Source organism: Apodemus sylvaticus, chromosome 18, assembly GCF_947179515.1.
Source record: "Apodemus sylvaticus chromosome 18, mApoSyl1.1, whole genome shotgun sequence".
Classification (NCBI taxonomy): Eukaryota; Metazoa; Chordata; class Mammalia; order Rodentia; family Muridae; genus Apodemus; species Apodemus sylvaticus.
Window position 1 is genome coordinate 10,704,672 of NC_067489.1, and position 23,263 is coordinate 10,727,934.

Here is a 23,263-nt window from a genome sequence, read left to right on the forward strand (position 1 = left end):
TATGAACATATGCACATACACTTATATACTTGCGCTCAAGTGCATGTTCATATTGACCCATACAAACTTGAACTCACCCATGTACACATATGCACAGGATGCATGCCTGTGCCTACATATGTATACATGTGCACATTCATATCATCCCACACATGCACACCAGTACAGGCACAGACATATATGTACATATATACCTGCACTTACACATACTCACCCATGTACACATATGCACAGGATGCATGCCTGTGCCTACATATGTATACATGTGCACATTCATATCATCCCACACATGCACACCAGTACAGGCACAGACATATATGTACATATATACCTGCACTTACACATACACACACACACACATACATACACATACCCCTGTACTCACACATTCATGGGAGTACACACTCACACACACAATATAAATGAGTTTATCCTCATTTTACAAATAATCTAACTTGAACCCTTTAACTTTTCTGGTCTCCGGGTCAGTTGTGACAGGGTCTTTGAGTCCCTGGCCTGCATGCTTTGGAGAGCGTGCTCACCTTTCCTGACCCAGAAGCCTCTTGATGTCTCTTTCAAGGAAGGTGACATCTGTGCCAGGCTCTGAAGCACACTGATGGAGACATGGGCAGCAGCGGTCTCCACAGAGCAGGTTCATGGTGCATACAGTCTCTTTCAGATGGGTGAATGAGAGCCCAGCCGTGATATGGATGCTAGTGTGTGCATACATGTTAGCAGAGACTGGCTCAATTTTGGAATGTCTAAAGAATGATTTCCACAGCCAGAAACCACACTGAAAATAGTATGTGGTCCTGGGGAATTGGGTTAAATATCACCAGGTTGTAACCTCATCCATAGCATCAGTTCTGCACTCCAGCGTTTAGAGGAACAACTGAATGCAGGCAGACCCAAATCTGCTCTTTGCTTCATGGACATTGGGTGCTGTCTGCCCTGGCACATGCTTCTTCTGTCCTTTCAAGGTCTGTGACCTGCAGCAGGGTAAGACCTATGTATTCAGAGTTCGAGCAGTGAACGCCAGTGGACCAGGAAAGCCATCAGACACATCGGAGCCTGTGCTTGTGGAGGCCCGGCCAGGTGAGCCTCTATGTCCCGGCTGCTCAGCACAGCGGAGGAAACCCCACAGCAGGACACTGAGGGAGCGCACGCTCTGTGTGTGCATGTGCGGAAGCATGTTTAAATAGATGAGTGGATGCCCTGCCGTTTAAATTAAAAAAAATTCTTTGGCAAGTTCACACATGCATATAATGCATTTTAATTATATACCCCTACCATGGGCTTACTCCTCATTGAACTCTTTTTTTTCCTTCCCTACAAGTCCCCAGAATATGTTTAAAGCAGAACTTGTTTGGCAAAAGAAGTAAGGTTGTGAGCTGCCATGTGGGTGCTGGGAATCAAACCGGCTCCTCTGTAAGAGCAGCAAATGTTTTAGTGTGTGAGCCACCTTTCTGCCCCTCCCCCATCCCTAGCTTCTAAGAGATTCTGAGTGTCTGGTGTCAGGCCAGGTGTTCCCCGTGGTTCATATGTATCACACACATAACAGCCCTTATTCTCCAGCAGACCCAGAGTAACTGAAGGAAGAATGTGAGGGTGATATAAAGTAGTAGAAACATGTCTGTCCAGGTCATGGCCTGGGTGTGAGGGGTCGCTCTGACAGGCAGTACAGGGGTTTCTGAAGTGCCAAAGAGGAAGCTAGCAGAAGATCCAAGATAGAAATGGCATCACCACGGTCAGCCAGCTGACCTTGTCAGTCAGCTCCCTTAGGGGTGCTCGCCCTTAGGAAGCCTTCCTGGTCAGCCTTGGGTGGACGTGAAAGGAGACCGATGACATAACCAGTGTAAAACAAGCTTCCCTTTGGACTCTCTGGAAGAGGAGCCTAGGGGACACTGTGTTCTCTCCCCTCCTCCCTACCCTTTATAGGCACAAAGGAGATCAGTGCTGGTGTGGATGAGGAAGGCAACATCTACCTTGGGTTTGACTGCCAGGAAATGACAGACGCCTCGCAGTTCACCTGGTGCAAGGCCTATGAGGAGATTGCCGATGAGGAGCGGTTCAAGGTTCACACGGAGGGCGATCAGTAAGTGGCTGGGAAGTCAGAGGCTGTGAACCTTTGGCTTCTGCAGGAACAAGTAACTAACGCTCGTACATCCTTTTCCTTTCAGCTCAAAGCTTTACTTTAAGAATCCAGATAAAGAAGACATAGGGACATATTCTGTATCTGTAAGTGACACAGATGGTGTGTCCTCCAGCTTCGTTCTGGATGAGGAAGGTAATGCCATCCTGTCACAGGCTTGTCGTTTTCAGCTTTGTCCCGCTTTCAGAGACTGACTAATGCAGAGAAAACACATTTGATCAGTGTCTTAGTTAGGGTTTACTGCTGTGAACAGGTACCATGACCAAAGCAACTCTTAGAAGCACAACATTTAATTGGGGCTGGCTTACAGGTTCAGAGGTTCAAGTCCATTATCCTCAAGGTGGAAGCATGGCAGCCTCCAGGCAGGCATGGTGCAGGAGGAGCTGAGAGTTCTGCGTCTTCATCTGAAGGCTGCTAGCGGAATATCCAGGCAGCTAGAATGAGGGTCTTAAAGTCCATACCCACATCGCCACACCTACTCCAACAAGGCCACACCTTCTAATTAGTACCACTCCCTGGGCCAAGCATATCCAAACCATCACAATCAGGAAGAGGACTGAGGACATGGAGAGTGCTTGTGAGTCAGAATTACTTTAGAAATTTAACACATCTAGACTGAGGGCCTTTCTTGCTGCCTTTTTCTGTCTCAGAAAGCATCACACAGGGGAAGAAGAACTCATGTCTACAAGAGTCTCACTGTTTCAATAGGGACAATACCGGGGAATGCAGTGTGGGTTCACTCCCACCTCTCATAATGGCTCACAGAGGAGTTACCTTCCAACATGTGAGCTTGGGGAGACACTGTCAACCCACACACTTAGAAGGGAGGACACGTGGACATCTGGGAGGAGGGCATCAGTAACATGCTTATGGCTCTGTAAGTCTAGCTGAGTTCTGGTAAAATTTTACCAAACTCAGACATACTGAACAAGACACGGCCAAGAACAGCAGAGGCTTGGTCCTGGCACTCCTTAAGCTGCACACAGAAGGGGTTTTGGGATCTGCCTTTGAGGACTCTATCTTTTTGTGCACATGTATTTCTCTGCAACTTACACAGGGCATTCAGCAGCTTTACATAGTTGCAAAGTTTGAATCTCCCACCATACTTTATAGAACTGCTGACCAAAGCAAGATCTCAAGATTCCAGGTGTAATTTGGTTGGTTTGTACACACACATCCTTACTGGGAGGTGTCACTGGGAACAGAGGTCCTCATGGCCAAGCCAATGGTCATATGGAGTTTGCTGTTGATTGGAAAGAGTTTAGCACAGAGGAATGCTCCCATATGCCCACCACGTTTATGAATTCTGACTTCATGAGAGACAAGGAGGAGGAGAGAAGAAAGGAAGAAGGGGGGAGGGAAATGTAGAGATATCTTGGAACGTCAGCTTTTCTGTCTTTGCCCAGGATTTCCTCAGGAACCATTCTGCCTCTGCCCTGTTGTAATCTTCTAAGATGAGGGTTTGCTTGAATCAGGGACTTTACCATATCTGGATAAGGCAGAAGAAGAAAATCTTGGCAAGGGAAAGAAACCCACTAGCCCCAGAATGTTCCCAGGAGCAGAGGCAGTGCTACAGGGAGCACCTCCTGTGTTAGGAGAGACTGGTGATCGCTGGGGATGCCAATTTATCCACTCTCTGCAGATAAATCTTAATGTCTTGAGTGTCTACTTTGCTCTCTCCCATACTTCCATATCCACCTCCACTGCCCTGTTAACACGTGGGGTCCATGGCGAAGACTGTGGCTGGAGCAGAATGCTAGTGTGCTAAAGATTAAGCCCCTCATCCATCCTTCATTTCCACGTTCTCAGAACAAGTCTTGGTGACGTGAGACCCCAGCTCTTGCTTTGCCTTGCTACTGCTCACAGACTTACAGATGCACAGGTCAAAATGGATAACGTTTCTTTTCTTAATTTTAGAACTTGAGCGTTTGATGGCACTGAGCAATGAGATAAAGAACCCCAGTAAGTAATCCCCCTGCTTCATACATGAATTTGCAGGAAGAGTGAGAGCCTTCACTAGGTTTAGAGTGACTCACTTAGCGGAAGTATCAGCTTATCATGTAGAAACTTACCTGTCCTTAATCTAAGCTGATTGTCTAGCAAAGGTCACCTCAAAGGGTCACTCCTCAACCTGTGAGCATGTCCAGAAAGCCATAAGGAACTCATCAAAAAGGAGCCTTCATGCATGATTTTCAGGTCTTGCTGACATGAAAAGGGCTTCTTTAAATATTTAGGACCTGGGGTTGGTGTTTTCTTACAATCTGGAGCTGAACAGCTGAGGAGGATCTTCTCACCTCTGACTTATGTTTTCTCTTCCTCTCATAGCAATTCCTCTGAAGTCAGAATTAGCTTATGAGATTTTCGATAAGGGCCAGGTCCGATTCTGGCTCCAAGCAGAGCATCTTTCGCCTGATTCCAGCTTCCGGTTCATTATCAATGACAGAGAAGTTTCTGACAGTGAGGTAAGTTCCTGGATGTGAGCTGTGGCCTCAGAGAGGCCCAGATTTGCTGGACTGGGAGTGAACTAAAGCTTTAGAGGAACCTATAAGGTTTTCTCAGTTATACATGCTCATTCTCACCTTTTCTGAGTTCCAAAGATGGGCTCAGAAGGTTGACCAGATGCCTCGAGATTGTGGTCCTCATAGTATTCAGAGATTAAGTCTTAGTTTGGTACGACTTAGGTTGATTTTAAAATCCAAATATGTTAAGAAGAAAAATGAGTATATTTTAGAGACTTGGAGTTTAAGTTTAGGAAAAGGTTTGGATTAAAGGTTATGTCTTGATGAATTAGTTTCTTCCTGATTATAGTTCTGAAGGCTTGTCAGTTTGCTCTATCCTGGGAAATGATCCCCTATATTCCTTCCTCTGACAGCTCCCATGGGGGACACAGGAGGAAAAGGAGTCTTAGAGGCATCTTGGTCCTTCCAGGCTGTTGCCTTGGTGTCCTGGATCTGATCTGGACAGATAAAGGGGTGGGGCTCTCACAAATGCTTACTATGCTAAGATAAAAACACTTGGCCTTTGTTCTACTTTGTGTGTATGTATGTGTGCATTCATTTGTGTAAATGGTTGAGGTGTGTGTTTGCATGGCACATATATGATCAGGGGAAAATCTCTGGTATTTTCCCCCAGGCATCTTTAAGTTCTTTGTTGAGCCAGGGTCACTTATTAACCTAAAATTTCATCAAATTAGTCAGCCTAGCTAGCCTGCGGGCTTCCAGGGATCTGCCTGTCTCTGCCTCCAGTTTTGCTATCTCTGGGTATGTGCTACCAAATTGAGATTTTTTGCGTGGGTTCTGGGATCCAAACGTAGTTCCTTATGATGATCGTGATGTACTTTACTGAACGAGCCATCTTCCTATCTTTTTGATTGTATAAAAATGAATCTTAGAATTACTTCAATCCTCACTTTTGGCTGTGGAACATTTGAAAAGTTATTACCCATGTTCAGGTGTATTTACCCCTGAGTAATTATGGCAACTGGGGAACCCAATCATAGGACAATTTATTTTTACAGAGTTTCTTTTATTCAAGGGTGGGGTTGGGCGAGTCATTGATTAGTATATCTCTCTTTTCTCTAATGTCCAGTGTAGAGTCCTTGGCACTTAGCTACCTAGTTCTAAACCCCCCATTCAGTTGTTTACCATACACAGAACAACTGGGAGCTGGAAATGAGAGTCCACCCGTGTTTGTGGACAGACCGCTCTCTTTTCAAGCTTTACTGTGTACTCTTAGTCTGGTTTTTGTGTCTGGTGGTATTGACAAAACTGGGCTAGATGAAGTCTACCAAACAGAAATCTTGGAATGTCATGGTATTTAAGATCACATGATCTAGTCAGCCTGTCTCATGGGAATCACGGCATGCTTTTAGAAAAAGCATGGTGTAGGCCGATTTGGTGGGCTGCAAAAGTCCAAGTGAGTGCCTGCTGTGCACAGGAGCCATACTGCCTGATCAAGGAAACGGGAGAAGTTTTCTCCAGGCATAGATCACACTAGGAAAAGAAGTGGAATATGGAGTAATTGCACATTATTTGCTGTACATCTTTTGATTAACATTTCCTACCTGTGACAGAGAGTGCCATGGCTGCTCCCGAGCCAATCTTTTGGAGTAGGAGTCATTTCGCTTCTTTAATTAGCAGCCCACAGGTGACTTTCACATTTGAAGACTGATGGCTGTTTTGTGAAAGTCGCATAAACCCCTGTATTTATGGGGCTCATAAAATCACAGAACCCCGTCTTGCCAAGTCAAGATGCCTAATTAGTTTCTAAAGCCTTCTCAGACACTGTGGGGCAGAGGAAGCTGAAGGGCCTACTGAATCTTTAAGCTTTTGGTTGGTGAGACTCATACCTGTGATTTCTTAACTAGTCAGAGTGGGTTCCTACAGTTCCAGGAACTTGCAATCAACTGGTGGTGATGTCACAGATACTGAGAGCATTTGTTGAGGGGAGGGGGAGGGGAGAAGGAGAAGGAGGAGAGGGGGAGGGGAGGGGAAAGCGGAGGTGGAGAGGGAGAGGGAGAGGGAGAGGGAGAGGGAGAGGGAGAGGGAGAGGGAGAGGGAGAGGGAGAGAGAACAAATCTGGTGTGGGCTTTCAAACACTTTTCCAACAAGGCCACACCTCATTTCCAAACACTTTCACTCCCTGGTAAGTAAGCATCCAAACAAATGATGCTACTGGGGTCCATCCTCATTCTAGTCACCATGTGGTGCACCTGCAATGTAGACATGCAGTTTCATCATATCATTTTCTGTGTCTTTTATGGGTTCCAGACACACAGAATTAAATGTGACAGATCGACAGGCATGATTGAGATGGTCATGGACCGGTTTACTATTGAAAACGAAGGGACCTACACTGTGCAGATTCAAGATGGAAAGGCCAAGAACCAGTCTTCACTGGTGCTCATTGGAGATGGTACGCCACCATGAACATTCTCAAATGCCCTAGGACATAACTGAAAGGGAACTCCTTTGAATGGAGAGAGGCTGATGTATCTCATCTCTCTATCTCTCTCTCTTTTTCTTGAATAGCATTCAGGGCTGTCCTAGAAGAGGCTGAATTTCAAAGGAAGGAATTTCTACGGAAACAAGGTAAGTGGAGGCTCACACACCCAGTGGCACAGAATGCAGACTTTGTAACATATCTTGAGCAGGCCTGCATCTCACAGCTGACTCTGAACATACTTAGGATGATCAAACATTGACTCATCATTTTTGCTGTAAAAATTAGAAGATGCCTCTGTCTTTAGCCCTCTTGGTGTATCTTGCCTGTATTCTTTCTTGCTTCTAACCTTAGCTTACCCTGGCTATCCCTTGGTTTTTGTATTTCTCTTACCAAGGATCATCATTGCCTGATAAAGATCTGCACCAATCAATGACTAGCCCGTTCCCTGTAGATTGACAATCCTTCCCACCACCCTTCTTCCCACATTTCTCTGTCTGCCACACGTTAATAACTGTCTTAGTCAGGGTTTCTATTTCTGCACAAACATCATGACCAAGTTGCAAGTTGGGGAGGAAAGGGTTTATTTAGCTCACACTTCTACATTGCTGTTGATCACCAAAGGAAGTCAGGACTGGAACTCAAGCAGGTCAGGAAGCAGAAGCTGATGCAGAGGCCATGGAGGGGTGTTACTTACTGGCTTGTTTGGCTTACTTTCTTATAGAACCCAAGACTACCAGCCCAGGGATGGCACCACCCACAAGGGGCCCTCCCTTGATCACTAATTGAAAAAATGCCTTACAGTTGCATTTCATAGATGCATTTCCTCAAGGGAGCCTCATTTCTCTGTGATAACTTTAGCTTGTGTCATGTTGACACACAAAGCTAGCCAGTACAATAACCTCACACAGAAGCTATAGGAGCTTAGGTTAGCCAAATTCTCTGCCTACTTCAGCCTAGAATTTGACAAGTCAGATGGACTTCTCTGACCACACCCATCAGTGTCCAGACCACTCCTTATTCTGTCTTGCTTTCCCCACAGGGTTTAAATCAGAAATATATTTTGAATTGGAATAGGATCACATCACTTTCTGTCCTTCCCTCTCTCCCTCCTGTGCTTCCCAGGTACCCCTGACTGAGCATCTCCACAGGCTTTTAAACAAGGCACCAATTGAATTCTAGTCTTATAAAATGCATTAATGTGAAAAAATCAGTGCCTAAGTCTCAAAACTGCTTTATATTTTTGTGTTGAATGAGAAAATAGCTTTATTAGTCTCTGGCTTGCTCCATGCTTATTTAGATAGAAATGATTGATTCTTTTGAAAACCATACATGACTCCGTCTCTGATGGGAAATAACAACGTTTACAAAGTTGCAAGGTCACACTGCTCTGTCTACACTAATTCCCTTACTTCAAAGATTTTATCACTGCCCTGCTCAGTGCTCAGTCAGATGCAGAGCCCCGGAAAGGGAACATGGCGAGGTGGATAGAGTGAATATCTAAAGAGCAATAGACCCCATGCATCAGCAAGCAAAGAGGGGAGCTGTGTATTCCCACTAGGAAGAGGAGGCGCAAGAGAGACTCAGCTTGAAGGCAGGTCAACTTCAGGACTATGAGAAGTACTTTAGCTTTATAGGGTACAGCAGATCCCTCCAAATATGTTTATATATCAGAATTTAACAGAGGTAGACTTAAATATATGTGCATGTGTGTATATAGTATTTATTTATCTGTAATGTAAATTCTTATTTTAGGACCTCTCCCTTTCCCACAGGTCCTCATTTTGCTGAGTATTTGCACTGGGACGTTACGGAAGAGTGTGAAGTTCGACTTATCTGTAAGGTAAGAGGCCCAGGAGGCTCTTCTCCCCACAGAGAGGCTGGTTAGTGAGCAGCTCTGAGGAGTGAAGTGCAGACCCAGGTGTAGGAAGGAATAGACGGAGACTTCAGGGTCTAGTGAACCCCGTGGAACTTAGATGGTAAGTTCCTTCCCAAAGCATCAGTGTTGTGACATCCAAAGGAGAATCCGAGGAGACAGGTTTACTGCAGCGTCGACTTAGAACGTCAGCAGTGAGTCTGTGAGAAGGTGTCATGAGGAAGTACGCCTCCCACGATTTCCACATGACACCATCAGGGACTAAAAGGCATGTTTGGGGAGCAGGTCCTTGAGTTTTATGTTACTTCAGCAGCTAAAGAAGCGTGTTTCTAAGTTGTGTTTTAAGCAAGTCACTGTGAAAGAGCCAGGGATAAATGATGGCGGTACATTTTTTTTCTTGTCCTTAAACTACTTACAAATTACTTAAAGCCCAAGTAGGATGAATAAAAGTGAGCAGGCCATTTCAGCAAGGTGGGGCTTCATGGGTCAGGATGAGAAATGGGTACAGGGAAGTGAGATGACAGGCTGGAACTGAATGGCGCCCTCAACCACAGTCAGAAGACAAAATGCCATGTGCGTTTTGCATAATAAGAGAGAAGCCATAGAACTCTATGAAGAAGGCTGAGTCAGCGGGTAGGAAGGGCTGGGTGTTGTGGCAGAGTCTGAAGTGTTGACATTGGGAGGTAAGAGGATAGCCCTTTGCTGAACAACAGGCTATGTACATAGGCAGTTTTGTACTGGAAAAACACCAGTTTTCTGAAATGATTACCATGCATGTAAAGGCATGGATTTCTACTGTGCATTTCTAGGCCTTGGCATTACTATAAGGCTTAGATCATTAGGAGGTCAGATGTTAGACCCAGGAGTGAGGAGAGTGACCACTGCTTTGGTTCTGACCACAGCACAAGGACATACTGATCTTCCCGTATCCTGAGGACAGGGAGCAAAAATGTAAGGTCTACTTCCTGGGGCTCTGGTGCTATGTAACTTCCTGTAAATGTTTGAAACTACCTCGAGTAACCTGACCACAGAGATGCATAGACTGGTAGACACAGATATCAGGAAAATAAAAGTAATTGTTCTTGGACCTTGAGTATTTTGCAATCTCATGCATTTGGTTTTCGATACATTCTGCAAAACATCTTTCTGGGTATTACTTCATTCAGTGACACCGTGACAGGTGATACTTCTTAATTGATTTGTGTAATAAAAATGTGTGGGGAAAAGTATATGTTAGGATAGACTTTTATCTTTACAGAAAAGCATTCAAAACAAAAGTGTTGAATAGAAACCATAATCATAAGAAGAAGAAGACGTGTTGGGAGTTTGTCACACACAGCAGTGTGAAGGAAGAACAGCATCCCTTGAGGATGGGTGTGGTGTGCATGTGACGTCTGAGGAATTAGCTCGTTCCTAAGTCTCTTTGCTCATCTATGTACCTATTAGGCACATGAGCATCAGAGACGGATCACAGGCAGAGATGAATCACAGGGTCAGAGAAGACACATGCTGGCTGTGTGTGGGGTGAGACCCCTGTACCCACCCGCAGGTGGACTGAGGCTGTTTTGGGAAGACAGTGAAGGGCATCGGAAAGGCTTTGATTCCACACACGGAGTAGCAGCTTCCACCGTGATGATAGTGTGAGCCTAGAGGCAGGGAAGGATGGCAGAGGCTGGCACAGCAGGGAGATCCAGAAAGACAAGGAAGCTACTACCCTGTGGTGTGTGTTCGTTCATGTTCTGTGCTGGAGATGGGAGACCTGCTTCCAGGGTAGCTGGTGCACGGGCTCCATCCACTCCTTAGACTCCGTGAAAGGCTTCGCTGTACTAGGCGGTGGGCTCTCGATTGTGGGGACTAACTCAGTACCTACAGTATGGGTATGTGATTATTTTCTGATGTCACTGGTGACAATATCACATATAGCTGCTGTGGAAATTCCAAACACATGGCATAACTGGTCTATAGAGCCAGTCCTATGACATCTGTTTTAGTTAGGGTTTTACTGCTGTGAACAGACACCATGACCAAGGCAACTCTTATATAAGGCAGCATTTAATTGGGGCTGGTTTACAGGTTCAGAGGTTCAGTCCATTATCATCAAGGCAGGAGCATGGCAGCATCCAGGCAGGCATGGTGCAGGTGGAGCTGAGAGTTCTGCATCTTCATCTGAAGGCTGCTAGCAGAAGACTGACTTCCAGGCAGCTAGGATGAGGGTCTTAAGCCCACGACCACAGGGACACACCTACTCCAACAGGGCCACACCTTCTAACAGTGCCATTCCCTGGGCCGAGCATATACAAACAGCATCATCATTTCTAATGTTCCATTGCTGGCATGACTTGTGTGGGGTCTGTATGGACGGAGATACAGACTCCTGGAATCCAATGTCATCTTAGGTCCAACATCTGTCACATAAAGCAGAGCGTCTTCTAGGGGCAGCATGTCAGCAACATGCGTGTGAGTGTGGTTTCACTCCATCAGAACCCTGAAAAGCTTAGCTTCTAAAGCCAGAGGGTAAGGAATTCCCACACAGGGAAGCTCCTCTCTGTGGCTCCTTCCTCCCTCCGTGTTCATGCCCATGAATACCCCACTTTCAAAGAGAGGTCTCTCGGTGACCCACGGAGCTTTGGATCCACAGATCAAATCACTTTTCTCAGGCCCCATTAGTGACACTTCCTATTAAACACGAGATTTTTCACACCTACTAACTGCATGGGTCCTCTTGGTGGCAGCTGTGAGGGCTTACTGTTTCCGGAAGACAACTGAGAAATGCTTTTACCATTATTAGAAGTGGCAGGTCTTTCCATAAGCACCGTGCTGAGCCTGTTGAGGGGTAAATGCTGGAGTTGTCTTTAGCTCTGAGGTTCACTATCCCTGAAGGATCTTTTTTTTCCTTCTGAGCCATCGTGATTCACTTAGGATTTCTGTTCTGCAGGTTGCAAACACCAAGAGGGAAACTGTTTTCAAGTGGCTCAAGGATGATGTTCTTTATGAAACCGAGACACTGCCAGACCTGGAGAAGGGGGTCTGTGAGCTGCTTATACCGAAGGTACTGTGCAGCCGCGGAAACAAAACGGCGCTCTCCATAACGTGTGAACTCAGCAATGCCTTCTAATTCACGCACTGATTTCCCACGTTTGGCGAGGAAAATGTCCGAATACAACATCTTATATCGAGGTACTGATTCTGCCTAAATATGGAATGTGTTTTATTCATAGTTGTCTAAGAAGGACCATGGTGAATACAAAGCAACTTTGAAAGATGACAGAGGTCAAGATGTATCTGTCCTGGAAATAGCTGGGAAAGGTGAGATGACACCTTCTTCGTCTTACAGTAAAATCCATTCTGTCCATGGAATGAGGGGGCACCAAGGAGGAATGCTCACGGGCACCCTTAGTTGTGGGTGTATTTGCTGAGAAGGCCTCCATTCTGCCTGTGTGATATGGGCTACGGGGAAGCTATAGTTGTGCCCCCTGGGGTAGCAGAACTCCATTCTGTCCATGAACAACGGCAGGTGCTACACCAGTGCGCTCACACACACACTGAGCTGGGTGCATTTTGGCTCTGTAGTAATGTTGTATAAGAAAAACAGATTGTACTCTGTCTGCATTAAGAGTGTAGCGAAATGCACAGTATCACTCTGGGCTTAGATGAAATGTCATTTCCCGCCCTCATCAGAAGCCAGGTTTGATTCCTTATGGATGTAGTTAAGATGATTGAAGCTCTTATGAAGTTATTCAATTCAATGTACAGTTGGATTTATGTTGAACAAAATGTTCTTGTCCCACGTTTAAAAAGCGAATAGGTTAGAAGGATTTACGGTGCACATAAGCCTTTTATGGACAAATATTACCATTTTAATGTTTCATTTTTCAAATGAATATCGCCGTTTCCTGTGTCAATTTAATTAGACTTGGGAAATGCCGCTTTCTGTTAAAGTCATAACCCATGGTGTTACATTTCCCTTCTCCCTTCCAGTGTACGAGGACATGATCTTGGCAATGAGTCGCGTGTGTGGTGAGTAAAAGCCCCTGGGTTTTCAAGTCTTGTTGGCTGAAGCGTCTGTTTCCTGGGGTGGGCACTCACTTCTCAGAAGATGTTAATGGCCAGAGTGTGCCCCGTGCCTGGACTTGGGCTGGTGACAGGGAATGACCTGCCCACTCCATGATGCTCCTTCAGAGCCTCAAAATGTGAGTACTGGAGTTTCCGCCACCACTGCCCGTTTGCCCTTCCTCAACCTGGGCAATTTTTTTAATTTTGGCCAAAACTGCCATTGGTCTTTATTCAAATACTGAATAGCAACAGAAGATATTTAACACCCCAACCTCATAGTCTGTACATTGAGCCATTTGCCCTTGTATAGAAACTGGGAAAGCAAAAATCGTGCTTTTAAATGAACAAATAGTACCACCCATGCTAACAACTGGTAATGTTATTACTCTAGACTCTCTCGACTTGTAAGCATGCCCAACCTGTGACCCACTGGCCACATATGACTGCACAAAGTCAAACTATGAATCATAAACGTGCTTGTGACCCTATGAGACTTGGGTATTTTCCTTCCTGCAAGCCCACTGCGAGGCTCTCCAGGAGGAATTTAGCAGATGTGAATGTTGTTTTAATGTCAAAGGGTTAGACACGTCAAGAATACCCAAGTTACATTTTCTGGTCAAGCGACCAAAGCATGCATAGGCCAGTGGATGCGCAGCCATTGAGTCAAGACTTACCAGAAGCCACATCCTCGTCACCTCAGTTGCAGAGGCTTGTGCTTCCCTAGGCTCTCCATGAGAACAACTGTGTGCTTATCGTTAATGTTTTTGCAAATGGTCTTGTGAGGTAGACCTTGTGAGGTACCCCATGCTGACCTCATGGGTGTACATGCTGCTTGGGAGGCAAAGCAAGCCCTTGGAAGAGCGGCTTTGCTCTTACCCTCCGGGGAGTTGTTTTGTGTCACCTAGGTCACAATGTGCTGGGGGTGGGGTGGGGTGGGGCTGGCCACCTGTCGATGACAGAGCTGGTCACATGTAGAGAGCTGACATGTCCTCAAATGGTGCTTCTGAAACTCTGGGCTCATTCGTCACACAAAGCAGACCCAGGGATCTTTTATGGGGACTGAGGCAGGGAGGGAGAGCAAGCACAGAAGTCTCTGTGGGATTAGACACCCCTCGCCCTGGCATCTCGGTGACATTGCAGTTGGAGAGGAGCGAGGTATAGATGTCTTGAGAACAGAGGATTGCAGCCACCATCCTCCTTCTGCTGACTCTGACTCCTCCCTACTTTGTGACTCCTCCCACCTCTTCAGATTTGGGTCAATTTATCTAGAAGTCTTCAGTCATTGTCACCAAGGCTATTTTGATTTTTCTGTGCAAGCCAAACTGCTAAGGGCCAGGAGTGGATTTTTTTTTTTTTTTTAAAGTTAGGGACTTTTGGTCTTAAGCATAGGGCCTTTTAAAGTGCTTCAGCAGGGCAGGTATGATTTGATGAAAAGATGTCACACAGGAATGATGTGGGAGCCTCCATGGCTCTGCCAGGGGATGACCACCAACTTGAGGAGGGAGGCATCGATGCTGTGGATTGCACCTTACCATCAGGCCATGGGCTTGAGACCTGAGATGGCATCTTGTTGTCTGCAGGAGCCTCTGCCTCACCCCTGAAGGTTCTCTGCACTCCAGAGGGCATCCGACTTCAGTGCTTCATGAAGTATTTCACAGAGGAGATGAAGGTCAGCTGGTATCACAAGTGAGTATGGGAGCCGTGGATGGCAGCAGGATCCTGCGGCTGGGTGTTGGTGCTCTTGGTGAACTGCGACCGACCCTGTTCTCAGGAATTGTGCCAGACTTTCTCTGGGTGGGCTGTGGGGCAGTCGGGAGTGTCTGGGCAAAGGAGAAAGAAAAGGGAATGCCAGAAGGTGTCAATAGCTTTCTCACGACAGTGCTCACTGGTGGCGACAATGCTCAAAGCTTCCTCCTGCTACTGAGAAGAGAACAAGGGAACTAGTGTTTAGCATCCAGGCTCCAACCTTCCAACCAGTGTCTTTATTACTAAACACAAGTAAGAGGACAAGAATCTAAACAAGCCCAATATTTAAGATAGCAATAAAGGGTGTAGGGAACCCTGCATCAGTGGGTGATGTGGGAACAGGAACCAGGAATCAGGGGGCAGCCTACGACGATGCCCAGGATTCAGACTTCAGAGACTAGCATCGTATCAGAATTCAGATCTTTATTATTTATTACACAAGCATATATATCTATCTATATCTATACCTATACCTTTATCTATATCTATCTATACCTATATCTAATCTATATCTAAATATCTATATCTACATATCTAATCTATATCTGTCTATACCTATATCTAATCTATATCTATATATATATTGCTAATCTATATCTATATCTAATCTATCTCTAATTCTAATATATATCTATATATATATCTTTTTTAGCTAATTAGGGTATGTTTATGTATTTAAGGGCAAATTGGGGTGCAACCTGTGTTGTTTAGCTGAATCTGTCTTGCCTGTAGGGCCCATCCACCCAGGGGGAGACTTCCATGAAGACAGGGGAAGCAGCCGCCGCCTCTGGTCCTTTGTGTTGTTTTGTCTGTGTGCTGGGAGCCATGTCAGATCAGATCTAGTAGATCAGGGCTCTTCCAGGAGTTGTGGGAGCCTGTGTTGCCTCAAGCTCTTGCATGCACCCACAATATTGCTTCTTCCCCCACCAAGATTATCTCCACATCCCCAATAGGGTGACACAGTCCATAGATGTCCATGAGAATTTTGCAAAATGCAGACTTAGGCATGGACATTTGTTCCTTGCTTTCAAGCAAGTCATATATCAAGGAATGCAGAAAATGCCACTTTAAAATAAAAGACTGGCAATCCATCCCACACAATGAGAAGTGAGCTGAAGAGATGCAACCAAAACGTTCTTCAGAAAGGGACCCTGTTTTCTCGCCGGAGAGTGAAATCAATGTATTGTGCAGACATAGGAAGATTCAACTATCAGAGAATGGACCACTCCAGACTAAGAATCCCAGACACTAAACGATTTCTTGCTGTCATTATAGGAAAAACAAAGCTAGCACTCTTTGACCTCGGGATGGGTATGTTCCCTCAGTTTGGGAGATTTCTCCTGCAGTGGTCACATTGGGCTAATAGCTCCCCTGAATCTCAGTGACTTCCGACTGCCACAGAATGTGGTACCCTCTGTGTCTTACATCTCACCTTTAGGATCTTTAGGCACGGTGGGAGAGGTAATGGCTTCCAATAGGGATGTGAGGTGACGGGTGGATGCTCTCCTACTTTGGTGAGGGCTACCAGCTGTTGTGACCTGTGATGGAGCGCTCTATGCTTATAGTGTATTGGAGTTATAGAGACAGGGAAAATGACATCTCCAGACTTGAGGCCCACATGGGTAGCATGTGGCAGAGCAAGATTGAACAGGCCTCAGGAGTTATTGCAGATTTAGGGACGGTGGCCAGTGAGTCACACAGCACTTGAAGCAGATTATAAATCCCTAGGTTCAGTGGATGCTGTGTCCCTCTGACAACCAGGGTGTATGCTACAATCCTCAAACAACATGGAGTCTACAGGGCTGGCTGAGGCATTAGGAGGCCTTTTCAGTGTGTCTGCTCCCAGTGAAGCCACCGCCTCACCTCCTCCTGGCTTTGGAGGAGGCATCGGCAGCCTGGGTGTGACTCCCTACTGTGTGCTCATATGCGTCTATGTAAGCTGTGAGGCACTGTCTCACCCACACTTGGAGAGTCAGTTTCTGAAGGGTGGTAGGGAGTCTGATTGCACACTACATTTTTGTTGAAAGAATGTTCTTTTCCCCAGAACCAGAAAACTATATAAACTCTAGTTTATAAACTATAAAACTATATATTATTGCTTCTCAGTAGGGATGGGCAGTTGTGAGTATTGCAGTGACTCTTCCATTGCTTTAGTAATGGAGACTTTTCTCTGAGCTCACTGGAGGTCTAGTATTGGTGTGTGCCACTCTCAGACAAAGAGCCAGCTGACTGGGATGAACCCATCAGGTAGTGAACAAAGCATTCGGGCTGAGAAGCTGTGAGCCTACTCTACAGCTTTGGCCTCTGGGTTCTGTCTTCCCAAGGGCACCAGGTCCCTATGCATCCTCTTGCCAGGAGTGTTCTGCGCTCTGCTGGGCATGCATCATGCCTTAGCATTACATCCTTTTCTCCCTGCTGGGCTGGGTCTTCCACCGAGCCTTCTTGGCCTCCTCCCTCCCACCTGCTTTCATAATACAAGTTACTTTTCTATCCTGAATTGGAGGCTCTGTGTCCCCACACTATGAGTGTTACCTGACAGAGCTATTTTACAGTAAAGAGGGCCAGGGAATTACTTTCTTCCCTTGAACTACAGAGTACACAGTGGTCAGCAAGAATAATAGAATTACTATAAGCTCACGGCCAGTTCTTGGCAAGCCTCCAGCCAGTCCTCTAAATTGTAGTAGCTTGGAAACTATGTATACACATGGACCATGAATGAACTGTAAACTCGTGTCCACATCAAGCAGGCTGGCTTGACAATGGGAGAGTGTGGTATGACACTCTGCTGACTGGGAGGACAGTGAGGGGATCGGTTGCTTTAGTCTGACTGGCATCTTAAAAGTTGGGGTTAGAGTACATATAACATAACATTTATTATTTCATACATTTTAAGGGTGCAGAGCAACCACGCCATGGGGAACCATCTTCTGATCCTTTGATTGTAAAATGGAAGTATGTTTCCATGTACACTTTCTGTATGCTTTAGTACACTCTCTGGTCTTGGGTCTGGCAACTCCAGTGCACTCAGCTTACAGTAACATGTTTATCCTCATGTGACCAGCTTCTTACCTGTAGCATCATGTCCTCAGAATTCATGCCTGTTGTAGCGTGGGTGTGGTGTCAGTTTCCTTCTTTTTAAAGGGCTAGGACTATTTCACCATGTGGATAAATTGCAGCTTAATTATCCATTCACCTGCCAGGGCCCGTGTAGCTGTCCACATCGCCTGTTGTGAATGATGCCGCCACAGAGGTTGAGTGTTCAAGTGTCTAGTTCCCTGTTTTCAGCGTTTGAACAGGAACCTAGAGATGAAATTACCATGTCAAGTCATGTTCCATGCCTGATATTCTTAGGAACTGCCATACTTACTCAAGTGTTCTGAAGTTCTTTAAATTGTGGGTCATTTGGCTTTCGGAGGTTTCAGGCCCAAGTTATTAATGTACTTAAGTTTGTAATAGCCAGGAAAAAACCCCTCAAAAATCTACAGTGTTATTGGCATGAGTAAGTGAGCAGACCCTCCCTGACCGGATGTGAGCGAATGTGAGACCCCCCGAGGCTGAACTGCGCATGCTCATGTTCTACCCTAGAGAGGCTAAGATCTCCTCCAGTGAGCACATGCGGATCGGAGGAAGCGAGGAGATGGCCTGGCTGCAGATCTGCGAGCCCACGGAGAAGGACAAGGGGAAATACACTTTTGAGATTTTTGATGGCAAAGACAACCACCAGCGCTCACTGGACCTCTCTGGACAAGGTACAAGAACAACCCACGTCGGCACGGAAAAGAAAAGGGCGGCGTGATAATCCACTCACCGTCATGCCTTTTACTTAGAGGGAATTAGCTGAGAAGATTCAGTTGATTTGTTTGATTACTTGTCAGTTTTCATTCCATTAGCTATCTAGTAGAACATCTGGGCAGACGGGAACTAAGCACGTGGGGACAAGAGTGACATATGGATTATTTCCTTGCAGCTTTTGATGAAGCGTATGCCGAGTTCCAGCAGCTCAAGTAAGGCCCACGGCTTGTTATCCCTGTGTCTGCTGGGGGTGTGAGGGCGGGCGGGTTTGCTCTGGACAGGATCATCCATAAATGCCTTCGTGATGCCAAGGATACTATGTTCCTGGGATAAAAATAGCAATTTAAGTAATCCAATATATAATAGGGCAGCCATTTTTTTTTCCTACACTAGAAATGCATTGTGCACCAACTTCATAGGGGCATCAGAACCCTGGATTATTTTAAATGTTTAAAATGATAGATATTGTAAATCATCATAACCCAGGTGACATGCCACATGGAAGAACTGTTAAAGAATGCTTCAGATTTTCAAATGAGTGAGTTTTATAATGTTAAAGCTGAGGACAGTCCTTGGTTCTTACATATTTGAGATGCTTTTGTCGAGCGGATGCTTGAGAGGCATGATAAATCAGAAACTGACACTTTAACGAAATGCCTGGGGTCTATGGGATGGCTTAGCCGATCCAGTGGGTCCTTGGGAACCATGCTTGGTAAAGGAAGCTGGCTACAGAAGGATGCAACTGTAACCGAGCGCTGGGTAAGGAGCATCCCTAGGGTTTCTGGCCAGCTAGTCTAGCTCCAGGTTGAGAGAGAGAGAGGGAGGGGGAGAGAGGGGGGAGAGAGACAGAGAGAGAGACAGAGAGACAGAGAGACAGAGAAAGAGACAGAGGCACACACAGAGACAGAGACACAGAAAGACACAGAGACAAAGGCAGAGAGGCAGAGAAACAGACAGAGAGACAGAGACACAGACAGACAGAAAGAGACACACAGAGACAGAGGCAAAGAAACAGAGATAGGGACACATATACAGAGAGAGACACAGACAGAGGCAGAGAGACAGACAGACACACACACTGAGAGAGAGAGAGAGAGAGAGAGAGAGAGAGAGAGAGAGAGAGAGAGAGAGAGAGAGAAAGAGAGAGGTCTCGAAACTAACATGGTAGAAAGCGATTGAGGAAGGCACTTGCTATGAGAGTTGGCACACTCATCTTCCTTTTGGCTTTAGCAACCTTCCCAACAGCAAGAAATCTGAGCACAATTCCTCCGTGTGGGTACAGGAGGAATCCAACCATGACTAAAAACATGGCAAAGGCCGCAAGCTCATCCCTACAAGCCTTTTCCCCATCACCATTCCCCAGCTAACAGGCTGGGAAGTCTTCACATGGACACACTTCATGGTCTACTCCGTCAGGTGTTGTAAGTGACTAGAGGTGCCTGACCAGACCCAGGGGGATGAGCACAGGCTATACGAGAAGACGACTGTATATCTCAGGGACTCACACAGCCATAGAGTTTGCTATCCTTGCAGCTCAGCTCTGGAACCAATGGGGAATGGCTGTATGGCCATAGCTCTGTGTCATTAGATGTTAGTTATTTATTTGCTCTTATTGCTAGGAAAATTTTTATGTGTACGACGGTATGCTTTTATAGTGGCGTCTCTAACAGCTCTCTCTCTCTCTCTCTCTCTCTCTCTCTCTCTCTCTCTCTCTCTCTCTCTCTCTCTCTCCCTTCTCTCGTGATTTCTAGGGCTGCTGCATTTGCAGAGAAGAGTAAGTACTTACTGGGAGATAGAGTTTGGGTTGGGGGAGGCGCACACTTCACATGGTTGGTTTAGTGTCTCAGTAACAGCAAACCTTCTTTCCACAATTGAAGTGCACCCTGATCATCTATGTCTTACCTGGCCCCTTCTTGCCTGTACACTACTCTTAAGGATTTTTGTTCCCTAGATACCAGGACCCTCTCCCTTGTGAGATGTAGCTCTTTCTCCTTGGGTTGTTGATGTGACCCCCGCCTTGGTTCGGTTGACTCTCATTTCTATTTCCTTGGTGCCCCTTGTCCCCTAACCTGCAGAGTCAGGCATTCTTTGTGGTCCCCATGGTGACTTTCTCAACCCAGAACACAGCTCTCTGTGTCATCTCCTGGGCATGAGTTCATTACTTCCTGTTGCCCCCTGGTACCCCTTGGTGTCAGCTTCAGGCCTCCTATAGGGTCTCCCCAATGGTGACTCTTCAACCTGGCTCTTTTCCCTTGTAGATCGTGGCAAGGTGATTGGCGGCTTACCCGACGTGGTGACCATAATGGAAGGCAAGGTGAGAGCAGACGGCTGGGGACAGGGCTGGGATGCATGTCATGTCACAGGGTAGAGCACAGCTTTCATCTCAGGATGGGACACAGAGGAGCCCAAGAGCAGGAATCCTTCCCCACTCAGTCTGCACGGCACTCAGAGCTACCTCCCATGGTGCTGTCGCCCTCTGCAAACAGGCGGGATAGCCTAATAGTCAAGGTTGGGGTGCACCTTAGTGTTAGAGGGATTGGCAAGTGTGTGAGGCAAGTTGTGTGACTCAAGGACTTGCTTTAAGGATTTTGGTGACTATGGTTGTGTTGGCATCTGGTTCAGGGGCTTCTCTGAGTAAGATGGTGGGAACTCCATCTGGTCTGGAACCGTGAGCCACCTTGGAATGTGAGCAGTCACAACTCTTTCAATATTAAAGAAAAGAAAAATCCCAGCTCCAATTTCCAAGGTCGTTTTAGAATCCATAATTGAGGTCTTAATTTGCTTCCCATCAGTAGAGTTATTGATATCTAATTGGCACCTCTGCTGCATGATTCTAGCTCAATGTCACAGGGACATAGGCACTTGAAAGGACTTTATTAGGCCCACATGCAAAAATTATAGACCTCTTTAACAGCCGGCGAGCACACAGAAAGCTCCTGAGATGGGGTAACGGTGACATCACAGAAGCTGTGATTATGAAATGACCAGTCACAGGCGGCAAGTGGGTTGAGGCCAGGCAAGGGTGCGGCTATAGCATCTGAGTTAGGAGCTACAGAGAGTATATTCTCTGAATTTTCTGGAAGAACTTGAAAGACAGACCCCTAAATCTAAATATAAAGGAAGTGCAGGGGATGACGGATGCTTCATCTGGTAAGAACAAGGACTTCTTTTAGAGAGAGGGTAGAGAGAGAGAGAGATTCAGCTCCCGACCCTCATGCACAGTGCCTCACAACTTCTGCTAACTCCAACTCTAGGGGCTCTGACACCTTATCCTGTCCTGCACAAAGAGCTGTACTTACACAAACATCCCCACACAGAGACGTACAGGAGCACACATAAGTAAGAAATAAACAAACTTGAAAAGTTTAAAAACAAGTCCAGTGGAATGATAATAGAGCTACTCCATCCTCCAGGTTTAACCCAGGTTAGAACTTGGGATAAGTGGAACTATTCCACCATTTTCCTTGGGTCCTCCCCCATAGCACAGGGCTCCCCTGCTCCGGCCTCCCTTCAGGGTCTACGAGGGGTTGTTGATGTAATAAATGATCAGCAGGTGCTGGGGTCGTGACAGAGAGCAGGGTGGCCTTTTCTTTTGGAAATGTATTATTGGAAGATTCCACACGTGCATACAGTACATCTTGATCTGATCCCCCTCTCTCCTACACCTTTCCTAACTGTCTTTCTCTGCCCGCATCTTCCTTGCAAAGACCTTGAACCTCACCTGCACAGTGTTTGGAAACCCCGACCCTGAGGTGGTCTGGTTTAAGAATGACAAGGACATAGAGCTCAGCGAGCACTTCTCGGTGAAGGTGGAGCAGTCCAAGTACGTCAGTCTGACCATCCAGGGGGTGACCGCCGAGGACTCGGGCAAATACAGCATCAACGTGAAGAATAAATATGGAGGCGAGAAGATTGATGTCACCGTCAGCGTGTACAAACACGGGGAGAAGATCCCAGACATCTCACCTCCCCAGCAGGCCAAACCCAAGCTCATCCCAGCCTCCACCTCATCTGATTAAGGGGATCCCGTCTGCCCAGGGCTGGAGAGATGGGAGGGACATTTGGAGGTCTTAGGATGTTGTATGCTGTGCTGAGTGGATGCCAGTTGGGCGTGATGTCACGTGTGGCCAGATGGGCGATTGCACACTAGGCTCTTTTGATCTTGCCCTTTGCGATGCAAATTTTAATGTGTGTGTGTGTGTGGGGGGAAGAGAATGAGCATAAGGGCTGTAAGACATGTGTGAGGCTGAGAGTGGGTGGCAGTGGAGAGTGGGCTGAGAGAGGGCAGCTGGCGCGTCCAGGGTCGTGGGCGTGTGGACTGAGGCTCAGATGGTCCTAGCATATGGTGGTCTGGATAGTTAGTTACTACCATACTGAGGGGAGTGAGGGGAGTGGTGGGGCCTGCAGGGCACATCTCTGGAAACCCTTTGTGGAGCTGTTGAGCATGCTTCTTGCTTACCTTTTTGTCTTGCTTTAGGCTAATAAAAACAAAACAAAACAAAACCAAAAGGCATCTCGCTGTGGTTTCTGTGCCAACATCCTGCCTACCTACATGTCACTATCTTGGCTTGATACATTTCTTGACCTTTGTGCTTCTGTGACATGTGGACCATGGATCACACCCAAAGAACCAGAGGTAGGAGACAGCTTCCCGGAGGGATCCCTTCTATAACTCCATCCACTAGATGCAGAGAGGGACCCTC

At 46.4% G+C, this 23,263-nt stretch overlaps 1 protein-coding gene across 1 annotated transcript in view; it reads left to right on the forward strand.

Moving 5' to 3' along the window:
- The window catches only part of Myom2 (myomesin 2), a 66,079-nt gene extending 43,016 nt beyond the window's left edge, over positions 1 to 23,063 (forward strand). Inside the window, exons 20-36 of the mRNA XM_052162416.1 lie at positions 981 to 1,095; positions 1,939 to 2,095; positions 2,181 to 2,287; positions 4,070 to 4,114; positions 4,478 to 4,614; positions 6,922 to 7,066; positions 7,183 to 7,242; positions 8,869 to 8,936; positions 11,905 to 12,018; positions 12,188 to 12,275; positions 12,948 to 12,986; positions 14,603 to 14,708; positions 18,354 to 18,517; positions 18,736 to 18,772; positions 20,312 to 20,334; positions 20,819 to 20,874; positions 22,268 to 23,063. Coding sequence (XP_052018376.1) covers positions 981 to 1,095; positions 1,939 to 2,095; positions 2,181 to 2,287; positions 4,070 to 4,114; positions 4,478 to 4,614; positions 6,922 to 7,066; positions 7,183 to 7,242; positions 8,869 to 8,936; positions 11,905 to 12,018; positions 12,188 to 12,275; positions 12,948 to 12,986; positions 14,603 to 14,708; positions 18,354 to 18,517; positions 18,736 to 18,772; positions 20,312 to 20,334; positions 20,819 to 20,874; positions 22,268 to 22,579 — 1,773 coding nt within the window. The 3' untranslated portion in view covers positions 22,580 to 23,063. The remainder of the gene's footprint in view (positions 1 to 980; positions 1,096 to 1,938; positions 2,096 to 2,180; positions 2,288 to 4,069; positions 4,115 to 4,477; positions 4,615 to 6,921; positions 7,067 to 7,182; positions 7,243 to 8,868; positions 8,937 to 11,904; positions 12,019 to 12,187; positions 12,276 to 12,947; positions 12,987 to 14,602; positions 14,709 to 18,353; positions 18,518 to 18,735; positions 18,773 to 20,311; positions 20,335 to 20,818; positions 20,875 to 22,267) is intronic.
- The last annotated feature ends 200 nt before the right edge of the window (positions 23,064 to 23,263 follow it).